The following is a 22,032-nucleotide window of genomic DNA, read 5'->3' on the forward strand; positions in this document are numbered from 1 at the left end:
TGGGGACCACAAATTGCGGGCACAGCCAAACAACGGCCGTGTGAATGAGCCCTAATGGGTACCACATGCTAGGGCAGAGGTCAACAACCTTTGACACTCCAGCTGTTGCAAAACTACAACTCCCATCCTGCACTCTTGCTTGGCTGCACTTGAAACTCCAATGGAAAAGAACAGATCATGTAGGACAGGCACGCTCAACCTGCGGCCCTCCAGCTTTTGCAAAACTACAACTCTCATCATTCCCGGACAGCCTACAGCTTTCAGCCTACAGAAGGGCATGGTGGGAGTTGTAGTTTTACAACAGCTGGAGGGCCGCAGGTTGAGCATCCCTGATGTAGGATATTTGTAATTTCCAAAAGCTGGATTGCTGAAGGTTGCTGCACCCTGTGCTAGGGGGTGTAAAGGGGATTCTGGGATTTACATATTGATGACCTGTCCTCAGTGGGGGTCTCTTGTATAGCGGCTGCCCTTGGTATTGCACCTCAGTGCCCTTGAATTGAATGGGACTGAGCTGCGCCTAGGTCAGGTCACCAGTAAATGTGACGTCACGGGCCTGAGCGCTGCGGCCTTTTCATAGATGTGATCGCTGAGGATGCTGGGAGTCAGACCCCCGCCAATCTGATATTCATGACCTATCCTGAGGATAGCTCATCAATATGTAAGTAAATCCCGGAGGACCCCTTTAATTAAAAAGGGACCAAATCCTGTAAAGCCCCTGACTGGGGATACACTGGGTGCCCTCTTAATGACTGTGTCCGGGGTTTAATGCGGATGTTAAATCGCCCTTTGTGCTTGCTGTGTTACCCGCTCATTATCTCGGTCACGTCGTAGGGTGAGGGTTTATTCTGGGTTTTATAGTCACATTGATATTCAGTTATGGATCGTCTGACAGATATGGAATATTTGTGGCAGGCCGGGCGTAATTACCACCAGCTGACACCCTCCTGTGTCATGCGCAGAATGCCGGGCTGCGTACATCTCCCTTTGCCGGACCGTCATGTGATGCGCAGGACGGACCTGTCCTAAGCTCGCCTGTTACATCGTCTTCGTTTTTCTAGTTTTGTTCCCGGGCCGCCTTCACATGTCCTGACAGAGGAGAACGCAGGTCGCCAGTAGCAACGATTGGTGCAGATAGACCAGTTAGTTGAGTTCTTGATCACTGGGAACCATGAGACTGTGATGGAAGGAGAAGGGTTAATGCTTCCTGGAAATGCTACGTAATTTAATGGAGAGGTAAGTGTCTGTACAGGCTGGTGGGGATTGTACGGCGTCCTATCCCAGAATGCACAGGAAGGAATGGCAGTGTTGAAAGGAAAGCCATCAGCAGGCTCAACCCTATTAAACCAAGCACAAGCGGTTAACGCATGCCAGTCGCATCGCGATCCGTTACTGTGTTCTGGAGGAAAATTTACTTTTAATCTTTATGCAAATCAGCAGTTAATTGCACAGAGGGTGGGACGGAGGCGCTCGGTGCACCCTTGCTCTCTTGGCTTCCTCTGCTAGCCCCTCCATTGTTGACGGGGCCAAGTGAGATGACGATGACAGAACCTGCCCCTGTCAGTCAAGGAGAGGGAGGGACTGGCCGAGGAAGCAGGAGGAGTAAGGGTGCACAAAGTGGCTCCACCCCACCCTTGGTGCACTTAACTGCTCATTTGCATATTGATTCAATATATTTTTTTGAATTTTTTTTCTCACCTCCAGATTGAAGCAACAGTTCTGCATAACGGGGTTGATCCTGCTGATTTAAAAGTATATCTGTTATGCAGAACTGTTGCTTCAATCTGGAGGGTGGAAAAATTTTTATAAAAAAAAATACTTTTAATCAATATGCAAATGAGCAGTTAAGTGCACCAACGGTGGGGCGGAGCCACTTTGGGCACCCTTACTCCTCCTGCTTCCTCGGCCAGTCCCTCCCTCTCCTTGACTGACAGGGGCAGGTTCTGTCATCGTCATCTCACTTGGCCCCGTCAACAATGGAGGGGCTAGCAGAGGAAGCCAAGAGAGCAAGGGTGCACCGAGCGCCTCCGTCCCACCCTCTGTGCAATTAACTGCTGATTTGCGTAAAGATTAAAAGTATTTTTTCATCATCCCCCCCCCCACCCCCTCCAGATTGAAGCAACAGTTCTGCATAACAGATATACTTTTAAATCAGCAGGATCGACCCTATCAGACATTATGTATGGTTTATAAGGAGGTTTTGCTGCCTTTAAACACTTCTGGGTCCCACGCAGCTTGGGGGACATGTCGCTGCTGCAGCCTGTCATGTGTCCTCCGCCTGTGTCTGAACTTTACTAGCGGAGACCGAAGTGGAATGAAGGAGCGGGAACCGAGAGGCAGGGAGCGTGGTCGGGGGTCGGGGTTAAAAAGTGCTGGAGACCCCCTTTCATAATGTTGATTCTGCTGTTTAATAGTATACTGCCCCCGTCTGTCAGTGTATTATAGCTGTATGGGTTCCCTTCCGCTGTCCTGTGGCTCTCCCGTCACAGCTGCTGCCTCTGAGCGGTTTTACTGCTGCTGTAACCTAGAGCTGTGATTTGGTTCTGCGTCGCCCGCCCTTGACCTCCGCTGTGGGCATCGACCATGGTTAATAAAGCAATAGATCAAACAGTAAAGGGCGGTCAACGGCCGGGCGCTGTCTGGTAATGTGTAACCTGCCTCTGCTTTCATCACAGAACCTCATCTGCTGCGGGGGGTTCCTGCCGGCAGGTGGTGGTGACGCCACTGCTACCAGGTCTTTGGCATCAGAGACCATTAGGGGGACCACTGCAAAGGCATGGTCAGCTACCCGAATGCAAATATGGGCTCCCACTGGGCTCTCCACAAGACTGGACTCGGCCGAGATGCCCCGTTAAAAATCTGTGGCCTAGCAAGTGTATATTGTTTTCTCCGTAGTTGCAGTGCCAGCCCCATGCCATTTTAGTTTTCGACTCTCCTCCTGGTCTCCGAACCAGTAGTAAGGTAATAACCGGTGTCAGGAAAGCAGTGCGCCCCCAAATGCTGTGGGGGTGATTAAAGGGGTGGTCCAAGCATGTCTTCCTTTCCTGCAACTCCACGCTGGGTATCGCTACCACCAAGCCCAGTATCCGACGCCCCCTGACAAGTGCAGTGCACATGGCCTATTCATTCGGATAGAAGCTGGACGGTTGCCGTCTGACAACTGACACCCTGTCTAATGTCGGATTGGTTGGGACAATATTCCTGGGCGCACACACCTGTGCCTAGTATATGAATAGAAAATGGAGCTGTTGTTGGATGGAGGCATAACTCTTCATTCATGAGTTGTTGTGTTTTTTTTGTTTTTTTTTTAGTTCTTTTTAATTTAATAAATGACAATATGGCTGCCATTATAGCTCACAGGGTGTTGGGTGCCTGGAAGGAAAATGATTCTAGTCCAGGACACCCCCTCTCCCTCTTATCTTCAAAAAATATATATTTTTTAATCTGCACCATTAGGAAATTGTAAAATGCCCTACAAACACTAAAAAAAGGGTTGTGCGTTTCCTTCCTCCTGGGTAGATGAAGTCGCCGTGTAGCGGTAGGTAATCCTGGTGTAGACCGGCTCGTGGCCAGATGCTCCAGTTCGTCTCTGCCATTCATATGGAAACGTGAACGTCGGCCGCGTACATCCAGCTGCCGCAGCTTTCGTACAAGTCTGCGATTACTGTCCGTGTTTTCCCTAGCAACATAATACAGTTGTGTTTTTTTTGGGGGGGGGGAGGAGGGGGTGCGCGATTTTTAATTGCTCTTCTCATCCTGTCGGCTGGCTTGGCTTCTTCTGAATTGTTTGCACAGCTGTGATATCTGTACTTCATTTACTATTTTTTATTATTATATATATTTTTTTCATATACTTGCGCCTTCGCCCAGCGTTTACACTTGCGAGCTTCAGCACCCACCATTAGGGTCCATTCACGCGTCCGTAAGTGTTTTGCGGATCCGCAAAACACGGACACCGGCAGTGTGCGATCCGCAATTTGCGGACTGCACATCGCCGAGACTATAATAGAAAATGCCTTTTCTGTTCCGCAATTGCGTACAAGAATAGGACATGTTCTATTTTTTTCGGGAACGGAAATGCGGATCCGCATCTGTTCCAGCCCCATTGAAAGTGAATGGGTCCGCACCCGTTCTGCAAATTGCGGAACGGATGCGGACCCAAATTACGGACGTGTGAATGGACCCTTAGGCCTCATGCACACAACCGTTCAGTTTTTTGCAGTCCCCAAATTGCCGATCCGCAAAACGCGGAAGCCGTCCGTGTGCCTTCCGCAATTTGTGGAACGGAACAGACGGCCCATTGTAGAAATGCCTATTCTTGTCCGCAAAACGGACAAGAATAGGATATGTTTTATTTTTGTTCGCGGGGCCACGGAATGGAGCAACGGATGCGGACCCATTGAAGTGCAAAAACTGCGACTCGGATGCGGACCAAAACAACGGTCGTGTGCATGAGGCCTTACAGTGCTGAAAAAGGACACAAAGGCCTCATGCACATGGCTCGGATGCGGACCCATTCACTTCAATGGGGCCGCAAAAGATGCAGACAGCACTCCATGTGCTGTCCGCATCCGTTGCTCCGTTCCGTGGCCCCGCAGAAAAAATATAACCTGTCCTATTCTTGTCCATTTTTCAGACAAGAATAGGCAGTTATATCAATGGCTGTCCGTGCCGTTCCGCAAATTGCGGAAACGCACACGGACGCCAGCTGTGTTTTGCGGACCGCAAAACACACAACGGTCGTGTGCATGAGGCAAAAGGCAGAGGACCAAGACCCGTGTCCTTATGAAAATAGAGTTATATCAAAAATATATGTAAAGCCGGGCTGGCCGTATCTGGAGCCGCTAAACCCTCTGACGCCGCCGTAGAGTCTTGTTCAGTTCATGCTAACGGAGCCATGACCGATATACCGGATCCGTATTCAAATGGATACGCCCAGTGGACACTATTGGCTTTAATGGTTGCTGTGGGTACTTCAGAAGGCAAAAATTGTGCCTTATTCTTGCCGTTACAAATACGCCCAAAATCTGTGCCTGATCGACGGTAAAATTGGTAAGAGTTACGGGTTGTCGTGGACTTTGCTTCTGCTTAGACGTTGTTTTTACCCTGTGCATTGCATCAATTGATGTCCTAGGGATTTAAAATTTGCACCGCAGGTCAATTTCCTTGTGGACTCGGCACAGATTCTTCTGCAGTGCGTGTGACATTGGATAGCATCTCCTCCACATTGCTGCTCCCGTAACACGCTGCGAATTTAGTAGTGTATCCACCCCATGTGGACCTAAAGAGGTTCTGCAGGTAGCACGTCCGTCATGGCGGCATGTCCCATGATCACAGTGATTGGTAGCAGTCCGCAGGGATCTCATCAGCACTGGAAGGCAGCATTTGGCATGAATGACACCTCATTCACCCCCCCCCCCCCCAGGCATACATACCTGCTCAGTTCTGGCTCACTGGCTGTCTGCACTGCACTTCCCCCATCTATTAACCTCAGCACAGATGGGGTCATGTGCGCTGCTGCAGCCAATGACTGGTCTCAGCAGTGACAAGTCCGCAAGCAGCATGTCGCTGTGAAGTCACCTATTGCGTGTGGATGCGTCCCCACTGAAGCCAGTCATTTCCTACAGTGTCGCACGTGACCCCCGTCCGTGTGGATATTAAAGTTGTCTAAAAAGTGTCTGCTTTCTTCCAAAAACGGCACCACCGCTTTCCACAGGTTGTGTCATGGGGCAGAGCTGCAGTACCAGTCGCAGTCTGCGGACAGGGCTGGTGCTGTTTTTTCAGAGCAGCCATGTTTTTCTAATCCTGGACAATCCCTTTAACAGGGAGCTTGAACAGAGTGGATATCTTCACAGCTCCTGCTGTCTGGAAAGGGGGGGGGGGGACGGAGGGAGGGAGTTAAGGTCAATCCCTTTAATTCGAGGGCTCCATGAAGGGGAGCAGGGGATTTGGAGAGCTCCAGCCCCTCGCTGATATCGTTTACAGCCATGTCTGGTCTCGGGGACTATTCTAGCACCACATTACCATGAGCAGGCGATAAAGAAACCCCTCGCTGCTCCATCAGATGGCGCCTTGATGACTTCTCATCCGTTGGACCGGGTTGCGGCTCCTTTGTGTTCTGCGTGACTTCTGTGCTGCAGTGATTGAAATTGATGGCTACAGGGCTGAGTTCAAAATGACCATTGATCCGTATTGATCAGAGCCTGGCCCGTTCTCCGATGAATAGACCGCTATCCAGTAAGTTATCACACATGCTATACGATAGCTTTCCAGTACTAGATCAGATTGTACGTGCCCGTGTACGCAGTGGCAGTGATTAATGGAGATGCATGAATAATACATGGTAGAGCTTTGTACGGTTTAGTTTCCCAATGCATTGCGGTATTCGTTCATCTTTGATCTCTATCTAATGTCGCAAGCGGTATGTTCGGATTATTATTTTTTTTTTCCAAGACCGCTTTAAATTGGGGTACTGTGGCTGCATGGGGGTGAAGGTGACAGCATTTCTTGACATTATATAGGTGTCATCCAAGGGTACGATCGCAATTGCGGCAGCAGATCTGGCAGGCTTTTCGAGGACAGAGCAGCCTGCCGGATTTCGGATTCCCCATTAACTATAATTGTGTCTCCGGTGCTGATCCATCAGCTTTCCGGCATAAATGGTGGGTTTCGGCCAGACAATAAGGCCTCTTTCAGACGGGCGTTGCGGGAAAAGGGGCGGGAACATGCGTGATTTTTCCGCGCGAGTGCCAAACATTGTAATGCGTTTTGCACACGCGTGAGAAATATCGTGCATGTTTGGTACAAAAACCCGAACTTCTTCACAGAAGTTCAGGCTTGGGATCGGTGTTCTGTAGATTGTATTATTTTCCCTTATAACATGGTTATAAGGGAAAATAATAGCATTCTGAATACAGAATGCATAGTAAAACAGCGCTGGAGGGGTTAAAAAATAAATAAAAATAATTTAACTCTCCTTAATCCACTTGATCGCGCAGCCGGCATCGCTTCTGTCTTCTTTCTTTGCTGTGTGCAGGAACAGGACCCGTGGTGACGTCACTCCAGTCATCCACTCCATCACATGGTCCATCACCATGGTAAAAGATCATGTGATGACCGGAGTGACGTCACCACAGGTCCTGTTCCTGCACACAGCAAAGACAGAAGTGATGTCGGCTGCGCGATCAAGTGGATTAAGGTGAGTTAAAATTTTTATTTTTTATTTTTTTAACCCCTCCAGCGCTGTTTTACTATGCATTCTGTATTCAGAATGCTATTATTTTCCCTTATAACCATGTTATAAGGGAAAATAATAATGATCGGGTCTCCATCCCGATCGTCTCCTAGCAACCGTGCGTGAAAATCGCACCACATCCGAACTTGCTTGCGATTTTCACGCAACCCCATTCATTTCTATGGGGCCTGCGTTACGTGAAAAACGCACAATATAGAGCATGCTGCAATTTTCACGCAACGCACAAGTGATGCGTGAAAATCACCGCTCATGTGAACAGCCTCATAGAAATGAATGGGTCGGGATTCAGTGCGGGTGCAATGCGTTCAACTCGCGCATCGCATCCGCGTGGAATACTCGCCCGTGTGAAAGGGGCTTAACTGTTGCGTAAAACTTTTTTTTTTGCACGGTCGGCATTTTGTGCCGGATCAGGCATGTAGCAGATGTGAATGTACTCTACATAGTCTACAGATTGATCAAAAATAGAAAAATACCATAGAGTGACATCATCAAAAACCTTATAGCGGCAAACATTATTGTGACATAATAAAAGCTAGAACACAGTAGTCACGACATAATAAAAATCCACACAAGTGACGACATAATGGTACAGGCATCACAATGGATCACAGCCTAAGGCCTCATGCACACGAATGTTGTTTGTTTACGTGTCCGTTCTGTTTTTTTTTTTTTTGCGGATAGGATGCGGACCCATTCATTTCAATGGGTCCGCAAAAAATGCGGACAGCACACCGTGTGCTGTCCGCATCAGTATGTCCGTTCCGTAGCCTCGCAAAAAAACAATAGAGCATGTTCTATTCTTTTCTGTTTCAGGCATTGTTGCAATGGATCCGCCCAAAAAAACGGATGGCATACGGATGTCATCCGTTTTTTTTTTTTTGTTTGTTTTGTTTTGCGGATCCGCAATTTGCGGACTGCAAAAAAAAATACGGTGGTGTGCATGTAGCCTAAATCAAATAAATCTCCACCTAGAAATGAGCTCACGCACTCCTGTGTCATAGCCCTGTAGAACAAAGCCTATAAATATGGACAAACCCTATTGTGAGATAATCACCAGAGCTGACAACCTGCAAAAATAACACCTCACACTCGGGTGACATTGCTGTAATAAAGCAATGTGACCTCACCACTACTAGACGAAGTCTGACAGTAAAGACAGACTCTACTTGGACGTCATCATCAATCACAGCCTGTAAGTGACCGCGCGGTCTGACGTGACATCGGGGAATGTCTCAGCCTGACTGAAAAAGCACACTATTGAGGTGACGTCGCGTGATGTCATCAAAATAGATCATGGCCGAGAAATGAACAAAAACACGAGCGTGACCTCGCAACAGGGCAAAGCCTATAAATTAAAGGTAAACTCTGTGACCTCACAATGAAACTCGGCCCGGGGTGGATGAAAATCAATGATTTAAAAAAATTAAAAAAAAAAGATTTTTTTTAAAATATAAAATGCTTTTCGAGGAAAATATATTACCATCCAAAGGTTATTCCATCATAAAATTTGTAAGATTATTGGGCAGTTTCTCTGCCTACAAGATATTATCACAGATGCTTGGTTTACTTTTGCAGTTCTCAAAACTGAATTTGACTCAGCAGAGATCACAGGCCTCTTCTTCACAGCAAAAATGTTATAACATGAACAGAGTTGAGAAAAAGACCTTAATCCTAACTTCTACAAACCTATGAATGCAGAATCAAACTAATATGAAAAGTTGTTGTTCTAAAAATCTTCATCTACTTGCATAATTATAAGTTATTACCAGCAAGAATTAGTCTTTATGTAGAAAACGATGATTTAAATCAAGCCTTACTGACGAGTGATTTAAATCAAATCCACCCTGACTCGGCCTATAAAGGAACGAGCAGAAAATGCGACTTATCGATAGTGAATAATTAATGCCGCTCTTCTCTACAAGGTCACAAAAGCATCAAGCTAAAATAAGTTATGTTTTTAATAGTTTTTTATTAAACTATTATGTTTTTTAATGATTTCCATCCATGGCGACAGGAGTCTTCATCTATTTTTGAAGGTTTGCTATGTAGATATGCATTGTGTAAAGATTCTGTAGTGTATGGAGACTTCAGATCCTCGTCGTGACTTCTCCTTTTTGTTTCCAGCGCGGCTCTAAACGCCCACTTCCCTTTTACTTACTGGTAAAAATCTAACATTGTGACCGTTTGCACTAATGGAGATGTTTGATTTACAAGAATCTGATCCCTGGACTGTTGTGTCCTCGCACCATCTTGTCATGGCTCTTGATCTTTTCATGCAGTTTTTTTATTTTAATTTTATTTTTTTTACATTTTCCATGGTCAAGACTGTAAAGGGGCTATTTTGTGTCCTACAGAACCACAGATGGCACCCACGCTTTCACACAATCACTTGTGTTTTTTTATGCTGCAAGTTTTTCATCTGCCATTTAACAAAAGTGAAATAAAACGAGCAAAAATAATCCCAGACAACGATAGCCTGGGGTGTGTGATTAGTGTCCTATAAATTAATGGGGTGGTTTATTTTTTTTTTGCTCCTTTAAATCTGGCCCCTCAGACCTGCAGAGAAACCCATACTCACCTGGTCTCTGCTGCTCATTCACTGGAAGGGCTCTTCACTGGAATTCAAATCCCTGATGGTCAACTTCCTACATGGATTGGGTCACTGGTGCCACTGCCTGACCTCAGAAGTTCAGAAGTGCCGTGTCCCCAAGCGGCACATCACTGGTGGCTCACGTGCTGCTTGGAGACACGTCAATAGTGAGGGCAGTCATTGGCTGCAGGAGACCATGTGACCCTGTCCGTGCAGGAAGTTGACAGATGGGGTCTGGAAGTCCAGAGAAGATGGCCTGGAAGCTGGGGGGAAAAGGTCTTGATGGCTGGGGCACACTTTTATTATTGTAATTAATTATTATTTATTATTATTATTATTATTTTTATTATTATTATTTTTATTATTATTTTTATTATTATTATTATTTTTTTTTTTTTTTTATTATTATTATTTTTTTATTTTTATTTATTTAATTTTATTATTTATTTATTTTTATTAATTTAATTTTATTTTTATTTCATTTTTTATATTTTTTTTAAATCTTGACCGTCACCTTAATTATGTATTTCTAAAAATACAGAGAGAACAAAGTTGTCCGAAGGCGCAGTAGAAGTTAGTTTCCAAAAACATGAGATGACCTGTGCAGAATTGGCGAGATTCACCTGACTGATAAATGGGGATCAATCCCCGAAATTCGTTGCAGCAAGTAAAATCGCAGTAGACGAGGCAGGAATAACACATTTAGGCCTCTTGCACACGACTGTATGGTTTTGCGGTCCGTTTTAAACGTATCCGTTTTTTTGTTTCAGTAGTGTTTCCGTTCCATTTTGCCTTTCCGTGTTTCCGTTTGTGATCCATTTTTTTGCGGATCGCAAACGGAAACGGAAGTATACAATAATGTTTAAACAGTAAGTACATTAAAAAAATTGGGCTGGGCATAACATTTTCAATAGATGGTTCCACAAAAACTGAACGGATACGGAAGACCTACCGATGCATTCTGTATGTGTTCCGTTTTTTTTTGCGGAACCATTGAAATGAATAGTTCCACAGAAGGCATACGGAGTACCTTCCGTTTTTTTGCGGATCCATTGAAATTAATGGTTCTGTATATGGAATGCAAAAAACGGAACGTAAACAGGGAAAAAAAAACGTTTGTGTGCAGGAGGCCTTATTTTGTGTTAACACACTTTGGGTTTGGTACCTCCTTCAGACCAGGTGATGACGCCCATTCCACCCTCCCTCGGCTCCCCCGCTGACAGAGGTAGACTGTTGTGTATTCTAGTTTTACAAAGCCAGTGGTTGGGGTGCTGATTTTGGTGAAGGAAACCAGTATTTCTGTGGTATTTCGGCATTGGGTTGTGATTGGGTTTCCTAAAATTTGCTTTCTTTGACTCTGCGATGGTCTTCTCCTTGCAGAATGTATGACAACATGTCCACGATGGTGTTTCTGAAGGAAGATAAGTTGGAGAAACTCACCCAAGATGAGATCATTTCCAAGACCAAGCAGGTGATCCAAGGCTTAGAGGCCTTGAAAAATGAGCACAACTCCATCCTGCAGAGCCTACTGGAAACCTTGAAGTGCTTGAAGAAAGATGACGAGAGCAACCTGGTGGAAGAGAAATCCAACATGATCCGCAAGTCTCTGGAGATGCTGGAGCTGGGATTAAGCGAAGCACAGGTAATTGCATGGTGCACCGCCCTGCCTCTCGTCGGGGAATATGTAGATCTGTCGCAGCTGGTAGGTCACTAAACCGGTTTTACAGATGCTTTGGTTTTTACATCATAGTATGTATACATTCATAATGATGTCTAAGATATGACAAGCTTTGAGATGTTAGTTTTGGGCTCTATTGACGGTGTCAGGATATGGCGGCATGCTGGCTTCTGATGCAGAGTCTTATATTGATGTCCTACAGTATCCTCTGGATAAGTCATCAATATCTGATCAGCAGGGGCTCCGGGCGTCTGACCCTCTTCACTACGTGTCGTCTCCCTTACAGAGGCAGCGTAGTGTAATTACAATAACTCGCCCCAATCAAGTGAATGGGGGTAAGTACTTGTAATCATACACTGCCTGTCTTCTTGAAAGCAGGTATTGAACAGGAAGCTGTGCTGGGTGTCGGACCCCCCCGACGATCAGATGTTGATAACCTATCTTGAGGATAGGTCATCAAATTAAGACCCCTGCACAAGGACTTTAAGCTAGCCATGCACGTTCTACTTTTGTCAGACGTACCTGTTGGGGAGACCAGGATCAGACGAAATGAATACTTTTGCCCGATCCTTTTGTTCTCCAGGGAGCTTTCTCCGCTCTCCCTCCTCATAGCATACACGGACACTTTCGGCCAAGCTGAACGCATATGTGTATAGGGGAACCAGGAGAAATGGAAGTCGGCCGGCAGCTATAGAATGCACATGGCCAGCTTTAGAGGCTGCATCTTACCCAAGGTTGACCTGATCTGCTCATTGGCTTTATGGCTGTGACGATCCCTTTTTTGGAATATGTCAGCTTGGTGATCAACTGATCGCCATGGATCCAGCTGCTAAAGGTGCCCATACACATAAGAGCAAAGCCCGCTAAATCTGCCATTTTCAGAGGGTTTAGCCAACTATCTCATGCGTATGAGGATCTGCAGGTCCTGCAAACCCACCGTACTTACACACAGCACTCCCGTAGAAGAAAGTTTGCAACACACTTACTGTCCTGAAGTTGCATGGATTTGCCACTCAGGAACCTGGTGAAATGACTCTCCTCTTCTGAAAGTTCCTCTTCTGACTACGTCACATGCTTTTTCCTGGACTGTGGACGGGATGTCACTTTCACTGTGGACAGGACCAGAACTATTCTTGTCTCTAGTGCACGTGCAAACTCCTGAATCAACCTTCAAGGCTGTAAATCTGGTCAAGGATTTGACCTTGGCGGAAAGTGGATTCTCATAAGAGGAGCGTCACATGAGTGGCTTCCCGGGAGGCTGATCCACCGAACAGTAAGTATATTAAGAACTTTCTTCTACAGTCAATATAGGTTTGCAGGATGCGATGGGTCCTGGAAAACTGCTTTGAGGAAAAGAAGCATTCTAGGAGTCTAGAAGTGGTGTATCCCCTTGTCCCTACTAAGCACACATGCACGCGTGGCCAAGTGTTTATGGAGGACAGATAATTGTAAGTATACAGGTGAAACTTAGAATATCGTGTAAAGTTCATTTATTTCAGTATTGCAACTTAAAAAGTGAAACTAACATATGAGACTCATTACATGCAGAGCGAGATATCTCAAGCCTTTATTTGTTATAATTTGGATGATTATGGCTTATAGCTTATGAAACCCCAAAGTCAAAATTTTGAGGTCCCCTTTGCTCAGGGGGTATGGATTAATTAGCTGACTAGAGTGCGACACTTTGAGCCTAGAATATTGAACCTTTTCACAAAATTCTAATTTTAAGCTGCATTAATGCAATTCCTTTTAATTTGCATTACTGAAATAAATGGACTTTTGCACGATTATTCAAATTTTTCAAGTTTCAGCTGTATATGGTGGTTTGGCAACCCTAAAACTCCACCATACATAAGCTTTTACTGCCAAGTGAAGCTGTGACCGGTCATACAGGAACAGGCCCTGTCCGCCAGAGCAGCAGATACTTGATGGAGGTATATTTTGGCTCATATACTGGTTCTCGAGTGGCGAGCACCCTTCACTTGATGTGGACATGACTAATCAGATGTACCAAAAATGGTAGCCTTGATAGTCGCGCTCGTGAGATCCGGCAGGGAACAGCCTGCCAGATCTCTCTGTATCCGGCATTGCTGGAAGCTACATTGATGTAGTCTGGCCCCATTAACTATATTAGGGACTGGCAGAGATCCAGCCGCAAATATTGCTGAGTATTGGCCTGACAAATACCGCTGCGTGCACGAACGCTGGTGTGAAATTAACCTTAGTGAAGCTACTGGGTTAATAATTCATCACTTGCCTTTTCAAAATGAGCAATTAAGGTTATTACCACATTATATTAGATATTCCCATGATATATGGCAGCTACAAAGCAGAACTTCACTGAGAAGAAGTTGGAGAAGATGAAGCTTTTATTGATGCCGCAACTTGGCCTCATTCACTTGATAACTGGAACATACATTTTAACTTACTTTTTAAATAGAAGCGGTCAGCACTGTAAATGTGTTGGCTTCCTGTAATTCTGACTGCTCTTCCCCTAGGTTATGATGGCCTTATCGAACCACTTGAACGCAGTCGAGTCTGAGAAACAGAAACTGAGAGCCCAGGTCCGACGGCTGTGCCAGGAAAATCAGTGGCTGCGGGACGAGCTGGCCAACACCCAGCAGAAGCTTCAGCGCAGCGAACAGTCCGTGGCCCAACTGGAGGAGGAGAAGAAGCATCTCGAGTTTATGAATCAGCTGAAAAAATATGATGACGATATCTCTCCATCGGTTTGTAACTTTTTCTTCTCTCCACCCTTTAATTAGTCATGGACGACTTCCTAGTTATAAATGATTGAAAGGGTATTGCATGTGTATTAAAGTAGATGAGAAATACATTGAAAACGGCTTAAAGGGATTGCACATACCCCATTTTCAGACTGTGGGAGGCATTAATAATTAGAAGTGTTAATTTCATACAGCACTGTGTGAAAGCTAAAAAACCTCCTCACATTGCCAGCTGCAGCGCCCTCTAAATTACCACTGCCAGCCAGCTGCAGCGCCCTCTGATACCACTGCCAGCCAGCCAGCTGCAGCGCCCTCTGATACCACTGCCAGCCAGCCAGCTGCAGCGCCCTCTGATACCACTGCCAGCCAGCCAGCTGCAGCGCCCTCTGATACCACTGCCAGCCAGCCAGCTGCAGCGCCCTCTGATACCACTGCCAGCCAGCCAGCTGCAGCGCCCTCTGATACCACTGCCAGCCAGCCAGCTGCAGCGTCCTCAGTTTCCACTGCCAGCCAGCCAGCTGCAGCGTCCTCAGTTTCCACTGCCAGCCAGCCAGCTGCAGCGTCCTCAGTTTCCACTGCCAGCCAGCCAGCTGCAGCGTCCTCAGTTTCCACTGCCAGCCAGCCAGCTGCAGCGTCCTCAGTTTCCACTGCCAGCCAGCCAGCTGCAGCGTCCTCAGTTTCCACTGCCAGCCAGCCAGCTGCAGCGTCCTCAGTTTCCACTGCCAGCCAGCCAGCTGCAGCGTCCTCAGTTTCCACTGCCAGCCAGCCAGCTGCAGCGTCCTCAGTTTCCACTGCCAGCCAGCCAGCTGCAGCGTCCTCAGTTTCCACTGCCAGCCAGCCAGCTGCAGCGTCCTCAGTTTCCACTGCCAGCCAGCTGCAGCGTCCTCAGTTTCCACTGCCAGCCAGCCAGCTGCAGCGTCCTCAGTTTCCACTGCCAGCCAGCCAGCTGCAGCGTCCTCAGTTTCCACTGCCAGCCAGCCAGCTGCAGCGTCCTCAGTTTCCACTGCCAGCCAGCCAGCTGCAGCGTCCTCAGTTTCCACTGCCAGCCAGCCAGCTGCAGCGTCCTCAGTTTCCACTGCCAGCCAGCCAGCTGCAGCGTCCTCAGTTTCCACTGCCAGCCAGCCAGCTGCAGCGTCCTCAGTTTCCACTGCCAGCCAGCCAGCTGCAGCGTCCTCAGTTTCCACTGCCAGCCAGCCAGCTGCAGCGTCCTCAGTTTCCACTGCCAGCCAGCCAGCTGCAGCGTCCTCAGTTTCCACAGCCAGCCAGCTGCAGCGTCCTCAGTTTCCACTGCCAGCCAGCCAGCTGCAGCGTCCTCAGTTTCCACTGCCAGCCAGCCAGCTGCAGCGTCCTCAGTTTCCACTGCCAGCCAGCCAGCTGCAGCGTCCTCAGTTTCCACTGCCAGCCAGCCAGCTGCAGCGTCCTCAGTTTCCACTGCCAGCCAGCCAGCTGCAGCGTCCTCAGTTTCCACTGCCAGCCAGCCAGCTGCAGCGTCCTCAGTTTCCACTGCCAGCCAGCCAGCTGCAGCGTCCTCAGTTTCCACTGCCAGCCAGCCAGCTGCAGCGTCCTCAGTTTCCACTGCCAGCCAGCCAGCTGCAGCGTCCTCAGTTTCCACTGCCAGCCAGCCAGCTGCAGCGTCCTCAGTTTCCACTGCCAGCCAGCCAGCTGCAGCGTCCTCAGTTTCCACTGCCAGCCAGCCAGCTGCAGCGTCCTCAGTTTCCACTGCCAGCCAGCCAGCTGCAGCGTCCTCAGTTTCCACTGCCAGCCAGCCAGCTGCAGCGTCCTCAGTTTCCACTGCCAGCCAGCCAGCTGCAGCGTCCTCAGTTTCCACTGCCAGCCAGCCAGCTGCAGCGTCCTCAGTTTCCACTGCCAGCCAGCCAGCTGCAGCGTCCTCAGTTTCCACTGCCAGCCAGCCAGCTGCAGCGTCCTCAGTTTCCACTGCCAGCCAGCCAGCTGCAGCGTCCTCAGTTTCCACTGCCAGCCAGCCAGCTGCAGCGTCCTCAGTTTCCACTGCCAGCCAGCCAGCTGCAGCGTCCTCAGTTTCCACTGCCAGCCAGCCAGCTGCAGCGTCCTCAGTTTCCACTGCCAGCCAGCCAGCTGCAGCGTCCTCAGTTTCCACTGCCAGCCAGCCAGCTGCAGCGTCCTCAGTTTCCACTGCCAGCCAGCCAGCTGCAGCGTCCTCAGTTTCCACTGCCAGCCAGCCAGCTGCAGCGTCCTCAGTTTCCACTGCCAGCCAGCCAGCTGCAGCGTCCTCAGTTTCCACTGCCAGCCAGCCAGCTGCAGCGTCCTCAGTTTCCACTGCCAGCCAGCCAGCTGCAGCGTCCTCAGTTTCCACTGCCAGCCAGCCAGCTGCAGCGTCCTCAGTTTCCACTGCCAGCCAGCCAGCTGCAGCGTCCTCAGTTTCCACTGCCAGCCAGCCAGCTGCAGCGTCCTCAGTTTCCACTGCCAGCCAGCCAGCTGCAGCGTCCTCAGTTTCCACTGCCAGCCAGCCAGCTGCAGCGTCCTCAGTTTCCACTGCCAGCCAGCCAGCTGCAGCGTCCTCAGTTTCCACTGCCAGCCAGCCAGCTGCAGCGTCCTCAGTTTCCACTGCCAGCCAGCCAGCTGCAGCGTCCTCAGTTTCCACTGCCAGCCAGCCAGCTGCAGCGTCCTCAGTTTCCACTGCCAGCCAGCCAGCTGCAGCGTCCTCAGTTTCCACTGCCAGCCAGCCAGCTGCAGCGTCCTCAGTTTCCACTGCCAGCCAGCCAGCTGCAGCGTCCTCAGTTTCCACTGCCAGCCAGCCAGCTGCAGCGTCCTCAGTTTCCACTGCCAGCCAGCCAGCTGCAGCGTCCTCAGTTTCCACTGCCAGCCAGCCAGCTGCAGCGTCCTCAGTTTCCACTGCCAGCCAGCCAGCTGCAGCGTCCTCAGTTTCCACTGCCAGCCAGCCAGCTGCAGCGTCCTCAGTTTCCACTGCCAGCCAGCCAGCTGCAGCGTCCTCAGTTTCCACTGCCAGCCAGCCAGCTGCAGCGTCCTCAGTTTCCACTGCCAGCCAGCCAGCTGCAGCGTCCTCAGTTTCCACTGCCAGCCAGCCAGCTGCAGCGTCCTCAGTTTCCACTGCCAGCCAGCCAGCTGCAGCGTCCTCAGTTTCCACTGCCAGCCAGCCAGCTGCAGCGTCCTCAGTTTCCACTGCCAGCCAGCCAGCTGCAGCGTCCTCAGTTTCCACTGCCAGCCAGCCAGCTGCAGCGTCCTCAGTTTCCACTGCCAGCCAGCCAGCTGCAGCGTCCTCAGTTTCCACTGCCAGCCAGCCAGCTGCAGCGTCCTCAGTTTCCACTGCCAGCCAGCCAGCTGCAGCGTCCTCAGTTTCCACTGCCAGCCAGCCAGCTGCAGCGTCCTCAGTTTCCACTGCCAGCCAGCCAGCTGCAGCGTCCTCAGTTTCCACTGCCAGCCAGCCAGCTGCAGCGTCCTCAGTTTCCACTGCCAGCCAGCCAGCTGCAGCGTCCTCAGTTTCCACTGCCAGCCAGCCAGCTGCAGCGTCCTCAGTTTCCACTGCCAGCCAGCCAGCTGCAGCGTCCTCAGTTTCCACTGCCAGCCAGCCAGCTGCAGCGTCCTCAGTTTCCACTGCCAGCCAGCCAGCTGCAGCGTCCTCAGTTTCCACTGCCAGCCAGCCAGCTGCAGCGTCCTCAGTTTCCACTGCCAGCCAGCCAGCTGCAGCGTCCTCAGTTTCCACTGCCAGCCAGCCAGCTGCAGCGTCCTCAGTTTCCACTGCCAGCCAGCCAGCTGCAGCGTCCTCAGTTTCCACTGCCAGCCAGCCAGCTGCAGCGTCCTCAGTTTCCACTGCCAGCCAGCCAGCTGCAGCGTCCTCAGTTTCCACTGCCAGCCAGCCAGCTGCAGCGTCCTCAGTTTCCACTGCCAGCCAGCCAGCTGCAGCGTCCTCAGTTTCCACTGCCAGCCAGCCAGCTGCAGCGTCCTCAGTTTCCACTGCCAGCCAGCCAGCTGCAGCGTCCTCAGTTTCCACTGCCAGCCAGCCAGCTGCAGCGTCCTCAGTTTCCACTGCCAGCCAGCCAGCTGCAGCGTCCTCAGTTTCCACTGCCAGCCAGCCAGCTGCAGCGTCCTCAGTTTCCACTGCCAGCCAGCCAGCTGCAGCGTCCTCAGTTTCCACTGCCAGCCAGCCAGCTGCAGCGTCCTCAGTTTCCACTGCCAGCCAGCCAGCTGCAGCGTCCTCAGTTTCCACTGCCAGCCAGCCAGCTGCAGCGTCCTCAGTTTCCACTGCCAGCCAGCCAGCTGCAGCGTCCTCAGTTTCCACTGCCAGCCAGCCAGCTGCAGCGTCCTCAGTTTCCACTGCCAGCCAGCCAGCTGCAGCGTCCTCAGTTTCCACTGCCAGCCAGCCAGCTGCAGCGTCCTCAGTTTCCACTGCCAGCCAGCCAGCCAGCTGCAGCGTCCTCAGTTTCCACTGCCAGCCAGCTGCAGCGTCCTCAGTTTCCACTGCCAGCCAGCTGCAGCGTCCTCAGTTTCCACAGCCAGCCAGCTGCAGCGTCCTCAGTTTCCACAGCCAGCCAGCTGCAGCGTCCTCAGTTTCCACTGCCAGCCAGCTGCAGCGTCCTCAGTTTCCACTGCCAGCCAGCTGCAGCGTCCTCAGTTTCCACTGCCAGCCAGCTGCAGCGTCCTCAGTTTCCACTGCCAGCCAGCTGCAGCGTCCTCAGTTTCCACTGCCAGCCAGCTGCAGCGTCCTCAGTTTCCACTGCCAGCCAGCTGCAGCGTCCTCAGTTTCCACTGCCAGCCAGCTGCAGCGTCCTCAGTTTCCACTGCCAGCCAGCTGCAGCGTCCTCAGTTTCCACTGCCAGCCAGCTGCAGCGTCCTCAGTTTCCACTGCCAGCCAGCTGCAGCGTCCTCAGTTTCCACTGCCAGCCAGCTGCAGCGTCCTCAGTTTCCACTGCCAGCCAGCTGCAGCGTCCTCAGTTTCCACTGCCAGCCAGCTGCAGCGTCCTCAGTTTCCACTGCCAGCCAGCTGCAGCGTCCTCAGTTTCCACTGCCAGCCAGCTGCAGCGTCCTCAGTTTCCACTGCCAGCCAGCTGCAGCGTCCTCAGTTTCCACTGCCAGCCAGCTGCAGCGTCCTCAGTTTCCACTGCCAGCCAGCTGCAGCGTCCTCAGTTTCCACTGCCAGCCAGCTGCAGCGTCCTCAGTTTCCACTGCCAGCCAGCTGCAGCGTCCTCAGTTTCCACTGCCAGCCAGCTGCAGCGTCCTCAGTTTCCACTGCCAGCCAGCTGCAGCGTCCTCAGTTTCCACTGCCAGCCAGCTGCAGCGTCCTCAGTTTCCACTGCCAGCCAGCTGCAGCGTCCTCAGTTTCCACTGCCAGCCAGCTGCAGCGTCCTCAGTTTCCACTGCCAGCCAGCTGCAGCGTCCTCAGTTTCCACTGCCAGCCAGCTGCAGCGTCCTCAGTTTCCACTGCCAGCCAGCTGCAGCGTCCTCAGTTTCCACTGCCAGCCAGCTGCAGCGTCCTCAGTTTCCACTGCCAGCCAGCTGCAGCGTCCTCAGTTTCCACTGCCAGCCAGCTGCAGCGTCCTCAGTTTCCACTGCCAGCCAGCTGCAGCGTCCTCAGTTTCCACTGCCAGCCAGCTGCAGCGTCCTCAGTTTCCACTGCCAGCCAGCTGCAGCGTCCTCAGTTTCCACTGCCAGCCAGCTGCAGCGTCCTCAGTTTCCACTGCCAGCCAGCTGCAGCGTCCTCAGTTTCCACTGCCAGCCAGCTGCAGCGTCCTCAGTTTCCACTGCCAGCCAGCTGCAGCGTCCTCAGTTTCCACTGCCAGCCAGCTGCAGCGTCCTCAGTTTCCACTGCCAGCCAGCCAGCTGCAGCGTCCTCAGTTTCCACTGCCAGCCAGCCAGCTGCAGCGTCCTCAGTTTCCACTGCCAGCCAGCCAGCTGCAGCGTCCTCAGTTTCCACTGCCAGCCAGCCAGCTGCAGCGTCCTCAGTTTCCACTGCCAGCCAGCCAGCTGCAGCGTCCTCAGTTTCCACTGCCAGCCAGCCAGCTGCAGCGTCCTCAGTTTCCACTGCCAGCCAGCCAGCTGCAGCGTCCTCAGTTTCCACTGCCAGCCAGCCAGCTGCAGCGTCCTCAGTTTCCACTGCCAGCCAGCCAGCTGCAGCGTCCTCAGTTTCCACTGCCAGCCAGCCAGCTGCAGCGTCCTCAGTTTCCACTGCCAGCCAGCCAGCTGCAGCGTCCTCAGTTTCCACTGCCAGCCAGCCAGCTGCAGCGTCCTCAGTTTCCACTGCCAGCCAGCCAGCTGCAGCGTCCTCAGTTTCCACTGCCAGCCAGCCAGCTGCAGCGTCCTCAGTTTCCACTGCCAGCCAGCCGCAGCTCCGCAAACCCTTTTGATCGCTGCAGCTAATCACTGACCTTAGTGGTCTCTTGCCACACAGTACATGATCACTGCTGAGGTCAGTGACTGGCTGCATTGGTCACGTGTGTAAAGCAGTTCGACAAAGACCCCAGGGACCACTGAAGTGGCAGCCCTAAAGCAGCATCGGCAGATTAATTTAATGCCATTTCCCACCTTAAGCCTAATTTTTTTTTTTTCCACTTCCACCAAACTCCTTTAATTATAAATTGTAGTTGTGCATGCTGTAGGAGGATGGCTGCGGATTTACATCGGCCTTCGCATATTGTCTGCTTAAGTCTCTGTGATGCCGAACATCTGTCTTCTTGGGTCAATTGCCCAAAAGCTGAATCTCATCCAGTTTGCATGATCGTCTGCTTGGCAGAATAAAAGCCTCCCTCTTAAGCTGGCCTTACACATTAGAGGTTTGCCAGGTGGGAATTGGTTCAGCTGGCAAGTGAGCTATGCCACGTCTAACATAATGCACCCGACTACTTATAGCATCTTGCTGTGCACATAAAGAATGACTGCACTTCTCAGTATGGGTGAACCAGGTGGTGAGGCTTCAGTCCATCCTCGCTGTAAAGCATAGCTTATGTTGTTGCTGTAGGAGACAAAAGGCGTAAAATGTACCAGTTATTTTATCGCTAAGATATGCCCCCATTGTCCGATAGGTGCGGGTCCCCGGGACCCGCACCTATATCTGGAACAGAGCCCTGCAAAGTGGTGGGGGGAGGATTCCAGTCCGGCCACCACCAATCGCTCTCCCCATAGAAGTGAATGGGAGCACACTGCGCATGACTGGCCAAACTCCCATTCACTTCTATGGGCATGACAGAAATGGCTGAGCCCTTGCTCGGCTATTTGTGGGGACCCCATAGAAAATGAATGGAGGGCACATGCGCAGTGCGCTCTCCACCACTTTCGGGGCTCTGTTCTCGATATAGGTGTGGGTCCGCACCTATCAGACTATAGGGTATTATCCTAGCAATATGCCCCCATTGTCTGAGATGAGACAACCCCTTTTAATTACATTTTTTTTTTTTTTCAGGATGATAAAGACAGTGACTCCTCTAAGGAACCTCTGGATGACCTCTTCCCTAACGATGACGACGATCAAGGCCCAGGAAGTAAGTATCGTGTCAATTGTATTAACAAACGCTTAAACCACCCCCCACCCCCCAACACATTAGAGTATTGTCGTCTGGACTTGGCGTTTTCAGCTGGAACGGCCAATAATCTGTTGTGTATTGGGAGCTCCAGACTGATGATGTTGGGAGAGAGAAGGATCAGGCCTGTTGAATTTCAACACCTGATCCTTTTCTTCTCCTGTGAGTTAGGCCTCTTGCACACGACCGTATGCCCTCCGAGACATACTGTACGTGAGCGGGCCATATGTCCCCGAGCGGCATTGATTGTGCGCATGGGAGTACAGCGCATCATAGAT

The 22,032-nt window shown here is 50.8% G+C and overlaps 1 protein-coding gene and 1 long non-coding RNA gene across 8 annotated transcripts in view; both read left to right on the plus strand.

Moving 5' to 3' along the window:
* The window catches only part of KLC1 (kinesin light chain 1), an 80,647-nt gene that overhangs the window by 15,796 nt on the left and 42,819 nt on the right, over window positions 1–22,032 (plus strand). For all 7 annotated transcript variants that reach the window (XM_040410879.1, XM_040410884.1, XM_040410882.1 and 4 more), the window contains exons 2-4: window positions 11,223–11,484; window positions 14,019–14,249; window positions 21,637–21,715. In XM_040410879.1, the coding sequence (XP_040266813.1) occupies window positions 11,224–11,484; window positions 14,019–14,249; window positions 21,637–21,715 (571 nt within the window). In that variant the 5' untranslated portion in view covers window position 11,223. The remainder of the gene's footprint in view (window positions 1–11,222; window positions 11,485–14,018; window positions 14,250–21,636; window positions 21,716–22,032) is intronic.
* The window catches only part of LOC120981392, a 643,721-nt gene that overhangs the window by 2,407 nt on the left and 619,282 nt on the right, over window positions 1–22,032 (plus strand). The gene's annotated exons all lie outside the window — the stretch shown is intronic.

This window comes from Bufo bufo, chromosome 11 (assembly GCF_905171765.1).
Source record: "Bufo bufo chromosome 11, aBufBuf1.1, whole genome shotgun sequence".
NCBI lineage: Eukaryota > Metazoa > Chordata > Amphibia > Anura > Bufonidae > Bufo > Bufo bufo.